Source organism: Halichondria panicea, chromosome 1 (genome assembly GCF_963675165.1).
Source record: "Halichondria panicea chromosome 1, odHalPani1.1, whole genome shotgun sequence".
NCBI classification, from domain to species: domain Eukaryota; kingdom Metazoa; phylum Porifera; class Demospongiae; order Suberitida; family Halichondriidae; genus Halichondria; species Halichondria panicea.
Window position 1 is genome coordinate 4,416,483 of NC_087377.1, and position 13,802 is coordinate 4,430,284.

The window sequence follows — 13,802 nt, forward strand, 5'->3', positions numbered from 1 at the left end:
ATGATGAACATTTTTGCATTCAGAGTCCAGAGTGGGTAATAATCAATTCATGCATGATTGTTGTTAAAACGATTGATGCCAAAATCTAAGTATGGCTGCATCCTCTCTTCTCACTCTTGCAGCTATATATAGCTTACCAATAGCTAGCGTTTTCGTGCAGAGCTAATTAAATAGAAGCAACTGATCTACGCACTAAAGGCTGCATGCAATTGCACTCCAAGTAATTCCTGCATGTGTTAGTTGCAAATGTGTTTCTGGTCAGCCACACGCATACTCATTTAGTGCCCGCTTAAAATGACGATTATTGCTGATGTCAGCCATTATTTAAAGACACCATCAAAATAAACTCTACCCAGAAAGGAATTGTTGATTTTGGATCTCAATGACATCATCAATAATGGATAACGAGAACCTTCTGCCCTAGCTCATGCTATTTTGACACACAGACAGACAGACACACACAAACACACTATCGATCGTATATACCTCGCTTGCGCATGCGTATCGACGCAATGAATCACCTGCTAGTATCAATGTATATACACTAACATATCTGTAGAGCAGGCAATATTCTGGGGAGGTTCCAATCTCTTGCCCTCTCTGAGTAGAGCCACTAAGGACATTGGGTCCACTCCAGGGTAGGGGGTCCGGCCACTACTGAAAATCTCCCATACAGTCACACCATACGACCACTGCATTAACAAATTTCATATTCGTAAAGTTAATCAAGCTTTGAGAGCACAAAACTGAACACAATAATGTATGCCGTATTTAGTTGCCCTCCTTGATTAAACCCATCTCGTTTAAACGCCCATTGTAAAAGCTCTATGTCTGTCAATAAACGCCCCCAGCACTGTAGGTGGAGCTGTAGTATAGCACATGGAACCAGTTACAAGCATTGGCAGCAGAAACTATTTATGATGGCAAAGAGGGAGAAACACCACTCCAACGACTTAGTAAGATTTAAGCTGAGAGCTGTGGCAACAGTCAACTGCTGCTGTGCAAGAGTTTGAAGTAGACATAACAATAAACGCCCGTTTCGAATAAACACCCATCTTGTTTAAACGCCCCCTCTATACAGATTTGCTAGAAGTAAACGCCCGGGCGTTAAATACAGTACATATATAGACCGTCATACATAACTGGAGTATATAGAGCATTACACACGCAGTGTCCCGTAACTAATAGCAACATACCACATCTGTCTTCTCGTTGAATATAGCATCATTTAGACTCTCCATTGCCAACCATTTGTACGGCAGTTTGACTCCCTCAGCTTCACCCTGTCTGAAGTATCCTTGCGCATACGTGTCCTCAGCCAAACCAAAATCACCAACTTTGACGTCACCATTTGAATCCAACCTACGAGAATTATTATTTCATGAACATTTGCTGACCTATAATGATCAAACATGAAATATGTGTAAATCCTTCATGTTATTGTGTGCACTCGTGCGCAGCATGCAGCAAATAAGATCAGACAAACCAATTCAGTGCCTCACATGCAGTTCCTGGCAGCCAGATCTCGATGGACGAAGTTGTGCCGAGCAAGATACGCCATTCCAAGAGCTATCTGATGACACATCTTTAACAGCAGCTTCCTCACAGCTAACACCTATAATTATGGTAGCAACAAATAATTTACAGATTTGGATCCAAAAAAGCAATCGCTAATTTAAACACACCATTTGATTGGCCTTTCAATAACTACTAAATGCATTGTAATCGGACATTCCTAACTCAAGTTATCCATGCTCAAAGGTATCAACACCATTAATTTTTCAGAAGAAATAGTATCCCAGTACAATGAACTATGTCTCTATATCTATAATTATAGCTGGTCATCCTTGGTAGACTAACAGTGGCTGTTGTATAACAAAAAGGTGGCCTGCCAATTAACACATGCATGCTATGCATGGAGACTTTTGGGGTCCATTATAACAGGGCTGTATAGAGGGTGGACTGCTTACAATAACATATATATGGTGACCACAACAAACAGGTTTCACTGTACAGTGTCACCACAATAGATGCTTCACTGCGTATATAACCATAATAATATAGACAGGCTTCATCGTAGTCAAACTATATAGATTTGCATAGAGTTCAAATATACCTTCTCAGAATCCTCTCCCTCTGCCAATTCTAGCGCAGATCTCTCTTTTTTCAAGTAGTCTAGTAGACTCCCATTGGTCATATACGGCATCACCATAGAAACACCGGGTCCAGCGTCGAGACACACCCCAATCAGGGACATGACGTGAGGGTGGTGGAACTCTTGCATCTTAGTGATCTCACTCACCATGCTCTGTACGTCACTCTGAGTGAATAGACCTGGAGGGAGGTGGATGGGGTAGACACTGTTTTGGAGGTGTCTATATAATTATATAAGCCCAAATAAGGCACTGCTTTAGTATCCCGAGTGTATAGTGAGGAGACTATATACAAGTGCCTGAAAGATTCTAAATCACATAAACACCGACAAAATAGTGTTTAACTCATTTGATACTATGGTGCTCATGGGTAAACCCTGCCCTGGCTACAATTCAATCAATAGACGTGGGAAGTAAGTTATCAGTATACATAATAGTACTGTCAAGGGCGTATGAAGAGAAGAGGGCATGCAACTAACAATGTATACTGTGTATGTGTCGTATTATTGATAAGTCAGCAGGATATGCTATGATTTAGCCAACCGCCCACTAGGGAATAAAAGCTAGTCAGAGTATAAAGTGCACTGCAATACATTCTTTAACATAACTCCCCGCCCATTTATAATACGATAGATTGTAGCTGCATGCCCTCTTCTCTTCATATGCCCTTGGTACTGTATATAGCAGTTATATTTCGAGGCTGTAAATGTTCGCGGTTTTCACTGATTTAGAATAATTATACCGCAAACAATTATACCCACGAATTTAATATCGCATGCTGCAAAAATTAAATCCGCAAAAACTTTTCTAACGGTCATTCCGCGAAATTTATACCCTTGAAATAATTATATAACTAGTATATCCTCTGAGGAACCTTTCCCATGTATAGTTCCCATGTATCAACTAGTGTGTAATACTATAGCAAACTGACAACTATTAATTTTAAGCAAGAAATAAAAAATAAAGAAAGAACTAAAATATTTTATGGAAGTCTCAAATCTTTTTTTGACAGACACATGCATAAATAGATCAGCTATATAATTATACCTTTCAGAGTCTTCAAAGCCACACCCCTCATGGCAACGTTGTTCCAGTCCATTAGTAGTCCTTTGTATACAATCCCAAAGGCTCCTGGAATAAAATTATAGTTCAATTAAATTAAACTGACAGAGAACCAATTTTTTTAATCTACAAATAGTTACCTTGACCGACTGCATCTTGCAGTTTCAGATTAGAGCTGGGAATTCTCATTGATTCTGGAACATACTTTATGATTTCTCGCATTTGATAATCTGCATGCAGATTGAGCATAATTTATTATACAGAAGCAGATGGAGTGTCTTACTACGCGGATTTTGTATCGTCTACCTAAATCATGCCATATACAACTGCTAAGTGCTGCTCATGATATTAAATCACACATGTACAGCACATAGCACATTATAAGGAGTGTGGCAGACGATAGTGAATCCGCAATACTCTGCATAATATAGTAAGACGCTCCATCCCCTCATCTGCTCCTGTTACAGTACATACTAATACATACCCTTAAGAGTACTACTTCGATCAGACAGCCTCCTCATTCTATAATGAGAGAGATTAAATCCAATCAACAATACACAACAAGATTGTCTTGGTAGCTAGCTATAGTTTCAAATACTGCAAACACTGCTGGGGCACATCTTTTACCTATTATAGTATTGTATATAGGTCGCCATCATAAAGGCCTCACCTTATAGTAGACATTATTCTTAGTCTCTCTTGTTTGTTTTGTCTCAACCTTAAAAAACAGAGACAGCAAATTATTGCCAGTATAGCATGAGCAGCCACAACCACAACAACAACGATGCTGATAATCACTGGGTCAGACACACCTCCTCCTTGATTGGTTGGTTGGATAGTCGACATTGTTGGGTCTAAACATGCACAGAGGGAAATGATCAGGTAAATACTATGTCAACAGAATTCTTTAGGATCCTCTGAAAAGAGACGGGTAAATTAAGCAGTGATCTACATTTTCTAGAATGTAGAACACACTCTTTCTTATACGGCACTCTTTTTAATAATTATGTGCTCATAAGGACAGCAAATTATCACCATGCAGTACTGTAGTTATATAATTGGTAAGGGGAAAGGGAAGACTCAAAAAGTCTACTACACTGTATACCATACACACACATACATTTATATACCCAGGGCTTACTTGTTGTGCACACAGGTTCAGTACCCGTCCAATATCCATCGAAGCATATCCTAGTGGCATCTCCATTAAGGTTGAATCCGTCATCACAAATGTACGTTGCAACAGTTCCATTCGGTTTAGTGGCATTCAAGGGAAAGCCAATGAAACTTAGTGTACCGTAATCAATTTGAAGCAGGTCAGAGCAAAAGACTACAATAATGAAAAAATGTGTTTAAACATAATAGGGTAAAAATTAATGTTGGGATCACATTAACTATAATTAGAATAGCAATTATACACATGCAGAAAAAATGCAGTAGGAACCTCTGAAAACCAGACAATTTGATTATGTTGTGAGAGAAGAGTGCCCAAATCAAGAGTATATGATAGAGAAGAGAGTATCGAACGTAGGCATACTGTACATCAGATGTATGCGAAGAGTAACGTCACTTCCTGTATCTGTCACAAGCTTGGAATTTGCACACTGACCAATCCAAGCGTAGGTGATGTAAATCTACTTTCTTGGATTGGTCAGTGTGCAAATTCCAAGCTTGTGACAGATACAGGAAGTCATGTTACTCTCCGTATACATCTGATGTACAACTACGTTCGACACTCTCTCTCTATCAAAAACTCTTGCCAAAAATGACTACGTGTACAGAATACCATGCATTCTATGAAAACTGCATGCATGTTCTTGTAAGTGCACGGTATTTAGTACAGTATCCTTTCTTATAATTATTTTATATTCAGTTTGAGTCGTGTAAGTTGAGGCTACTTACTGTTATACTACATACAAATATTACTCATACATAACCTACTTTCTATGCACACAGGTACCGTGCCTGTCCAATTTCCAGTGTCACATATCCTATCGGCATCTCCATCCAACTTGAATCCATTGATACAAGTATATGTTGCAACAGTTCCATTCGGTCTAGTGCCACTAATCATATCTTCCTCCATATTATATTCCAAGGTACCAATCTCCATTTCAATTTGAGGTAGGTCAAAACAAACAGCTACAATTAATAATACAATTAGTATTAGCAGGTATAAAGGCTATAAATATATATCGCCTTCCTAGGTGATACATATTTATAGTTTATAGGAAGGCGATGGGCAGTTTAACACAGAAAGGAGAGAAAGGGATCCGGTACCATCTGTGTTTCGCCTCGAGGCTTACTTTTAACGTGGGAGTCTAAACATGAATAATTCATGATAATTGTTTTTGCCGTCTGTAAAAAAGTCTACAAGCAGTTCTACTGCTAAACATCAACTTCACCTCATTTGTGTGGCCATGCATTTTAGACATAGCACACTACTTAGTAACACAACCTTAGCTATATCATAGGTACTATATAGGATGAAAAAGCCTCTGACAGAGGCTCTGTGTACCTCTAGCTACTTCACGAAAATCAAGATTCATTTCTAAATGATACCTACCACCAGGGGGTATGTGTTTAAGTTGGAGGGGTCTTTGAGAAGTAGGCATTAGACACAATAAGTTTCCCGGGTTTTCGCGAGAGTTTTAGGGCGAAATACGGATGGTTTCAGGCCCATCTGTGTACATGCACTCAATGTAAAAGCATCACGTGAACTGCCTCCGTTGCCAATCACTTTCTCTTCAATCTATGGTTTAACTGTCACAGTGCGTGGGTGTTCAGGGGAGGCCGGACAACATCACTGTGACACGAGCACAAATATCGCTGAGTCAGGCAAGTTTTTTTTAATTGAGTTGAATATGAAATTTATCAACTAAATTACTCGTCATAGTTATTCAGAGAAGTCTGAAAGTAGGAGTATAGCTTCCCAGTACAATCTAGAAGTACATTGCCCCGACCGGCCTACTTGTTTTGTGCTACAAGCTGATGAGAGTCATCGACAGTAGAATCTCTCTTACAGCTCCAGACATTCAGTCTGTGTGTCTATAGTAGTAGCTCACAAACATTGGAACTGCTTACAATCTCAAGGAGAGCTTCAGTTGTGGTAAAGAGGCTTGCAAAACCTCCTTTTCAGACCGATTTCCCCCCATTTTAATGCTTTATTGGAGAAAAATTGGTTTGGAATGAGGCTAAGAATTTAATCTTGTTATAAGTAACAGTTAATCCTTGTCCGACCCCAGTATATTTACCCAGTAATTATGTACGTTAATTCTAATGGCCTGATTGCAAGAAACTACAGATCAAAATATGTTCTGCTAACTTTGTTCATTCGTAAAAGTTTTTGCCACAAAACATGTGGTACATAGTTTAGTTTCAATGTGAGTTATACATATACAGTAAACGAACTTGTCAATAATTGTAGACACATGAGGTGATAAGCATGACAAGTGTACATACCTTGATCGTCTATAATGGTGATGGTGTAAGATCGTCGGGGTAGATAACAGTTTCCATAATCTTCACATTCAACTACAATCTCTAATACTTCAACTGGTTCCGGAATGTCATCATCAATTATGGGCACGATAAATTGAACATTGGGAGCTGAATTACCAATTCTCCATTCCAAGTTACTATTGCCTGTACCTCGGAACAAGCCAGTTGAATTGAAGTCCTTTCCTGCATGATCATGATAGTGGTTACTTACACAACAGTAAATTTTGAGCAATGGCGAAACAGAGTGAACACATTTTAACAACGTGACAACTCATTCATCTTACCTGCTGTTGCAGAAAAATTTCTAGTGACAGCAAAAGCTCTCGTTATTACCGAACGATCCCCTTTTGTTATCATGAACTCCATAACTACTAAACCCATTGTTTCCATGACAACAAGGTCTTGAGCTTGGATCCATGCCACTGGAGAAAGGAAGTGAGTTAAATTAACAATGTACATTTATTGACTATAGAACTTACATCCTATTGGTATCATCTTAAATGGTAGAGGGTGTGCAAATGAACCAATATTACCGTGTACATACCCCCAGAATGATACATCATCAGAAAATTGTATATCAAAGGTTCCTTGGCCGAAGAAACCAGTAGCTCCCTGCCCACACACCATTGATTCAAAACAGTCAAACCTACAATTGATGGTGGTGAAACCATCCGACGGTGTCAATACATCTCCGTTGACTAGTAGCTCCTGATCAATGTTTAGTTCCTGGAGAGTATAGCTTAAGGAATCACCTAGTAGACTTATGAAACTGTACTGTGTCAAATAGGAATCAACAGGTGGTATATACACCATCGAGTAACTCATGACTGTAACTGGGCGTGTTGATTGGACGCTACAAAATGCATGACTATTGTATGGTGTTCTACATTCAACGTATTGGCCTCGATTTATAACAGCAGTGAAAAATACCCCAGAACCTGAAAGGGGCACTCTATTATTACTCACAGAGCCTCGCTCACATGGGCAGTTGACTTGTATAGAGACTTCATCACTGACAGAGCCTATTCGAAAATGATTAGATGTAAATAATTCAAATGGTGCAAGAAAGAAAACATCGCCGTAGGTTGGGTGTGGTGGAATTTGCTCTACAAAATTATTAATATACATAAAGCCACTGAAAACAGACAATGGCTTGTTAGATGTAATGATAGTTCCAGTTAAATCGTCATCACTGCTAAGCAACAGAGTATCAAAGCGATTGAAACGTCGTCCATAGATTGCTTCTTCCTCAGACAAGGTACCCGGAGTTGTACGTTGCACACTTGGATTCACCCAGGAGGGATGAGTGTATGGTTGTGATGGTCTAACACGAATAGTTGTGTTATCTTGACAGGGTGTCATGAGAAACTGGCTACCAAAGTATTCTGATGATAATACGAAATATTGGTAGTCTCTTGCCGTTGGAAACCCGACACAATTAATAGCCATGAAGGCACCAGCGGTATTATCGATATTACTGTTAAGAGCGTATACTGTGAGCTCATCATTCTGATTATCTGCAGTTAAGATCAGTCCCTTTGGTCTATCAACTTCATCATCATTCATTAGGTCACTCCCTACTGATAAGTCTGGTGGTCCAGTAAAGTCTGGTGGACCAGGTGGTTCATTAAAGTCTGCACCAGCTTGCAATTGAATGACAGTAAACTCTCCCTTCTGTGCTGTGCCAGTACGAGAGTATAATCCACTGTCAAGTGATGCCTCATTGAATCCTGTTAGGCCAGAATACCTCGTTTTGATAGTGAAATAAGACACATTCTGTTCCGTCGTGATATAAAGTGTTATTTCAGGTGCAGGGGAAAACAAATTTCTCATAAATGCAAGAGCAAATGTACTGCCTCTGGTTGTAGGAGCATTGGAATCTATAATTATATAAAAAATAGAGCACATAATTATAACAGTATACTATTGTGACCCCAGAGGCGGTATGACATGTAGCTATGAAACATAATTATGCCAACTTCGCACTTCGCAAATATAAATCGCAAAACTTAATGGATCCTTGCCAAAACGCAATAGTTAAGCCACACCAGGTCAAATTTTCTGCTAATTGGCTCATTCATAAATATTCGGCACCTGCAAGTAAACAGATACCGTATAGCAGGTGTATTTCGAGGGTATAAATTTCGTGGAATAGAGCAGCCTTTGCAACATGCATGCATACGATATTAAATTCGTGGTTGTAAATGTTCGCAGTATTTAATCCGCGAACATTTATACCCTCGAAATATAGTACCCGCTATACGGTATATGTAGGAATCACTATAAATGCAGTGTAATAGGCCTAGACTTTTAATATCACATGACCGCAAATAAAATCAATGTACTGAACTTGAAGTGATTCATACACGCATGTAGGACCTCCTATATGTAATATTATAGCAGGGCCGTAAGAACCAGGGGGGCTGGGGGGGCAGTTTCCCCCCCACTCTGAAAACTAGGGGGGCAGAGCCCCCTGGTTTTCAGACAGTAAAATGGGGTGGGGCTCCTCTGCAGAGTCCAGCAGATCACAGTCCTGCATGATATTATATTTAATCTAACCACATTGGTTATACATGCATGTAGTAAGTAACTAAAGCACATGCAGCTGAAATTTATATAGCTAGAGCTCACTATGGCACAATATTCATTCTTTTTTCTCTTCAGTACCTCACCCTGCCCATTATGAAGAAGGTATATAGGCGAACTAATACCTTCTTCTTACGAAGCTCGATGAATCCCCAGCGTCCATTCTTACTTTATATACACAAGTTGCTATAACTGATTCGCTTGCTTTGAAGCAATTGCTCGTGACTTTGCTTCCACTAACACACGTCGAATAAATTATTTTGCTATAGCTCTCACATGCTGATTATTTCATTTAAGTATCTTTATCCTGTTTATCTCTGAGAACGTAAAAAGTTTGCCTCCGGCGGGATGGGAGAGGGAATTTCCCCTCCCGGATCAACCCCCTGCGTCGCAAAGAGAGGGTCCATTCCTTTTTTCTGCCCCCTCACCTAAAAAATCTTCTTACGGCCCTGTATAGCACACATTTTTTGGAACCATGCAGTGGAACACAGCCATGTCATATAATTATTATATGGCAAGGCTTCCAATAATTATGCCTTGATGCGCATGCGCAAGCGAGGTATACGGTAGTGTGTTTGTGTGTCTGTGTGTGTGTAGACCGCTACAGCTGCTCAAGGATGAATCAAGTGCAAGTAAGAGTTTCTACAGGCTTCTAGTCATGTTTACTTGGATCTTAATTCGTGGATTTGCAAAATAATGCTTCGTTCTCGAGTTATGCCTAGTTTTGCTTACTTGGAATATGCCATTGCAGCCTTTTCAGAAGAGTCCGTAGCAAAACTTGTTCACCGAGTGTTACTACTCTACTTAGCTCTGCACTAGAACGCTAGCTATTGGTAGCTGCAAGAGTGAGCAGAGAGCTGCAAGGCTCTGCTGACTTGCACAATTGCAGCCATTACTTGAACTTTTGTCATCGATCGTTTTTAACAACAATCATGGTTGATCATTACCCACTATTCGCATGCAGAAAATTAAAGATGTTCATCATAATCAATGTGTGTATAAAAGCTAGCTATTAGTAGTTTTATGTTATGTAGCTTTTGGTACCTCCACCGAGGCATCAGCACCTGCGGTGCTTTCATTATCTTGTCATTATCAATAACAATATGCAATTACCGGACCGGATGTGATTCATTGCCAGCAATTGCCATTGTATTTTGGACACTATTGTTCTAGCATCCTGTCTAAATATTTGTTCTATTTATATGAAAATTCAAATATTACTCAATCATTTTAACTACTGCGGAAATAAATGCTACTATAGACTATTGTAGTGCGTGCGCAAGATCTTCGCTGAACTAGCTACGTTCACTGCACTGGTGCTGGTGAGTAATATTATTGTTTACCTGTTGGTTGAGCTCATGTAGACTTCTGTGGTAGATTCTATCCTGTGGCAGATCTCTCTAGTCACTGTTACAGGCCGGTACAAGTAATAACAAAATACTGAGCATGCAGTACTGCCAGCTCAGTATTTTGTTATTACTTTTACCGGCCTGTAACAGTGACTAGAGAGATCTACCACAGTAAATAATTATATAGAACAGTACAGTATAGTAGTCAGTTCTCAGTCATATTCTTCTCAGTCCTGTTCTAGTTACAACACTTTTACTAAATTAAATTTAACTTTCTTTCTTGGCTCTTTGTTGTCCGCTTCTTTTGTGCTTTCTTCTTTTGTTTTTTTGGCTCTAAATCCTAGCAACGTGTAGTCTGGATTTAAAACTTCTGACACCTGGACATCGTATGTTTGGCTGAGCCTCACAACTTTCTTTAAATAGTTCTGGGCCTTTTTCTGAGACCCCATCGGAAAATAATGTGTTCCAGTATCATCTGCTGTTGTAAAATAAAATTGTTTTCCCTCAGTTCCCATCTTTACTAGCGACCCAATAGGAAAGGAGTTCCTGTGGTGCCTGATCTCTCGTAAGTCGGAGTCGATGTAGTACGGGTACGGGTGGAAGTGGCAGCAATTTCCCATCTCAATTCTTTCTCTGTTCTTTTTTGTATAGTAATTTACTGATTCACATGACAGTAATAGCATGCAATCAATGGTAGTAAAGTGTGTCAAATGAATAGAGATAAAATCTTTATGGTCACTAATTATTAATCTTCCAGCAGACCTGTTCATGCAGATCGACCTGTTATGGACTCGTCAAAGAGGCAACGACCTGAGAAAGGATACTATTCCTACCTCCATAATATAAGCTCGGCTGACATGGACTTATCTAGCATGCGGGAAGCACGAGATGTGAGAACCACTCTGAGCTGTAAGTCTGATGACAGTCTGCCAGAAGGGGTCTTCCTTGTTGAGAGGATAATTCATCATCGACTAACTAAGGTACGTAACATTTTATGATATATAGCCCTATACGATTGATTCTATTTCTAGGGGAAAACGGAGTATTTGGTAAAGTGGGCTGGTTACTCATTGGAACAGTCTTCATGGGTCGCTAAGGAAGATGTGACTATCTCTACTATCCAGTAAGATTATTAAGTATGGCATGGCAGTGCACTGTGTATTACTATAATTATATCTGCACATTTCCCCCCTTTCAGATCATACAATACACCACAAGCACCACATACCGAGCTTATAAGCGACGCAACAAGAAGATTTGTTCTGTCCATTCAATGTAGTTTAAATTTAGGTACTGTAAAATCCTGTAATTTAACTATAGATTTCCGGCTAGATGTATTTCGTTACCTATTTAAAGATCGAGGAACCCAAATGACCCGCGGAAAGCTCCAACTTCAACAAACTGATTTTAACGATGAATATTTTATAGGTAGTTGGTATATTTTGTATGATAGATATGGCAATGGCTGCACAGTAGATTTTCCTATTGTAGTATGTCCTAGAATTAAGTATGGACCGAAAACATATAGAAATAGCAATGGTGAAATGTTAGAGTCACCTAGACTACTATCTGAAATTGTATGTGTAAATCTGGTGAAAAAACGTTGTTGATCATTGTTAATTGTTAATTGTTAATGCATGCATGGCCCAACCTGAGCAGCCAATACGCACTATGTGACTCATAACTAACTGCTTCAGGCCAATTCTCTACCATAATGCTTTTAATGACTCTCAAACAAATGGCTGGGTCAACACGCATCCCGACTTACAGCTAACCTTGTCAGCCTTCCATTAGAGAGCACGGATTTGCCTACAATTATACATAGACTATGTCATAGTTAAAGCTAGCACCAGATTTAAACATGAACGAATGAATGTAAGACATAATTAGTCACATAGTCATTCAACATTAAGAGAAATGGTTTCTAAGCTAGGACGGTCATGAGCATGATAAGAAAGACATTCCTTAATTACATGGGCAAGTTCAGTTGACTTAATTACAATGGAGTTCATCTTCTTCATTATTCTACCTAATGAGTATATATCGCTCTGTGTGCTCTGTAAAACAAGCCCATCGCGGAGGTCTGGAGCTACTTGAGTGTGTTCTTTTATGTAAATAACTTTCTGTTCCTCGGTCAGGCAGTACTTCTTAGCATGCTTTTCTTTACATGCCTTTCCAAAATCCACAATACATGGCCGGATACATTCTAACAAAGTAGTCCCTAATACTACGTTGTCTACTTTAAGATCATTGTGAAGAATACTCAGCTTGTGCATGTATGATAGACCATCACAAATTTGGATCAGTATTTGCATCCATGTCTTAGGGCTTAATTTAATTTCGTTAGTCGAATACAAGGCAGAATATAATGAAACTTGTTGCTGCTTCACGCTTACATTAGACATTACTAAAGCTCTCCTGGTGGAACAAATACCAAAACAGTGTGGTATATAAGGGCTGGAATTTAATGTAAGTAATATACTGGCTTCATGCCTAATCGATTCGATTGAGGAGTCGGAAGTAAATGTTTTGACACAGACGTCAAAACACTCTTTAAAAATCATACGAGAGCATGTTCCAAACCGACCATTTCCTATATGAACATCACCACCCCCATCTGCTAAACATTTCTCACTTATCTCTGGAACTACAGTAACTCCTCGCATAATATCAGCATTCGTACACATTCTTGGAGTTGCCTTGGGTAGACTGATTGCACTCGTCTTCATGGCTGCTGTTAGTAACTTTAGTGGTCGTTGGTGACTGCAGGATGTTCCCAGAGTTCCTGTCCGTAATTGCTTAGCTCGATACACGTTGAGTTCCCTGTATGAACAATATTATTTACTGGCTGTTAATCAGCAACTTACAGTTTATAATCTATTGCCTTCTTCTTCCAATTCTGAACATTTTTCTCGGCACATTCAAGGCTCTTCTTCTCCATACACAGCTGCTTGCCAATTTTGTCAACTCTAGCTTTTCGATTGAGCCTCTTGAGCTTGGATCTTGAGAATGTCTGGTCAGCCATTTTGTAATAAGTCTAAGAGAACCAGAGGTCGCAAAATACCCGCCATAATGCATCTGAGAAGTGTTATCATGCTATTGAATGAGTACTGTGGTTAATTTAGTGGGTGATAACACCGCAGCCTATTCA

General features: G+C 39.4%; 2 protein-coding genes across 7 annotated transcripts in view; both read right to left on the reverse strand.

Moving 5' to 3' along the window:
* The window catches only part of LOC135334578 (uncharacterized), a 58,916-nt gene that overhangs the window by 39,205 nt on the left and 5,909 nt on the right, over nucleotides 1–13,802 (reverse strand). For 4 of the 6 annotated variants that reach the window (XR_010394334.1, XM_064529825.1, XM_064529834.1 and 1 more), the window contains exons 2-9: nucleotides 7,196–8,596; nucleotides 7,001–7,138; nucleotides 6,678–6,899; nucleotides 5,157–5,357; nucleotides 4,357–4,545; nucleotides 3,886–4,069; nucleotides 3,700–3,737; nucleotides 3,356–3,445 (exon numbers count right to left, since the gene is read on the reverse strand). Coding sequence is in view for 5 of the 6 variants with exons in the window: in XM_064529825.1 (XP_064385895.1) it covers nucleotides 3,356–3,445; nucleotides 3,700–3,737; nucleotides 3,886–4,069; nucleotides 4,357–4,545; nucleotides 5,157–5,357; nucleotides 6,678–6,899; nucleotides 7,001–7,138; nucleotides 7,196–8,596 (2,463 nt within the window). In the remaining variant the exon portion in view is untranslated. Of the gene's footprint in view, nucleotides 1–549; nucleotides 693–1,196; nucleotides 1,363–1,502; nucleotides 1,616–2,116; nucleotides 2,335–3,200; nucleotides 3,285–3,355; nucleotides 3,446–3,699; nucleotides 3,738–3,885; nucleotides 4,070–4,356; nucleotides 4,546–5,156; nucleotides 5,358–6,677; nucleotides 6,900–7,000; nucleotides 7,139–7,195; nucleotides 8,597–13,802 lie in introns of all 6 variants that reach the window. The other 2 variants (XM_064529840.1, XM_064529817.1) reach the window with 2 other exon arrangements.
* Nucleotides 11,875–13,676, reverse strand: LOC135336518 (uncharacterized). Its single transcript, XM_064532358.1, has 2 exons — nucleotides 13,519–13,676; nucleotides 11,875–13,474 (listed from the first exon to the last, which is right to left on the reverse strand). The coding sequence occupies exons 1-2, from the start codon at nucleotides 13,674–13,676 to the stop codon at nucleotides 12,550–12,552; spliced, it is 1,083 nt and encodes a 360-aa protein (XP_064388428.1). The 3' UTR covers nucleotides 11,875–12,549.

Excerpts from the sequence above, each read along its gene's own strand:
- LOC135336518 (XM_064532358.1), bottom strand. The coding sequence starts at position 13,676 with ATGGCTGACCAGACATTCTCAAGATCCAAGCTCAAGAGGCTCAATCGA. Across the intron at positions 13,475-13,518 it reads AAGGCAATAGATTATAAACT|GGAACTCAACGTGTATCGAG; the intron begins GTAAGTTGCTGA and ends TTGTTCATACAG.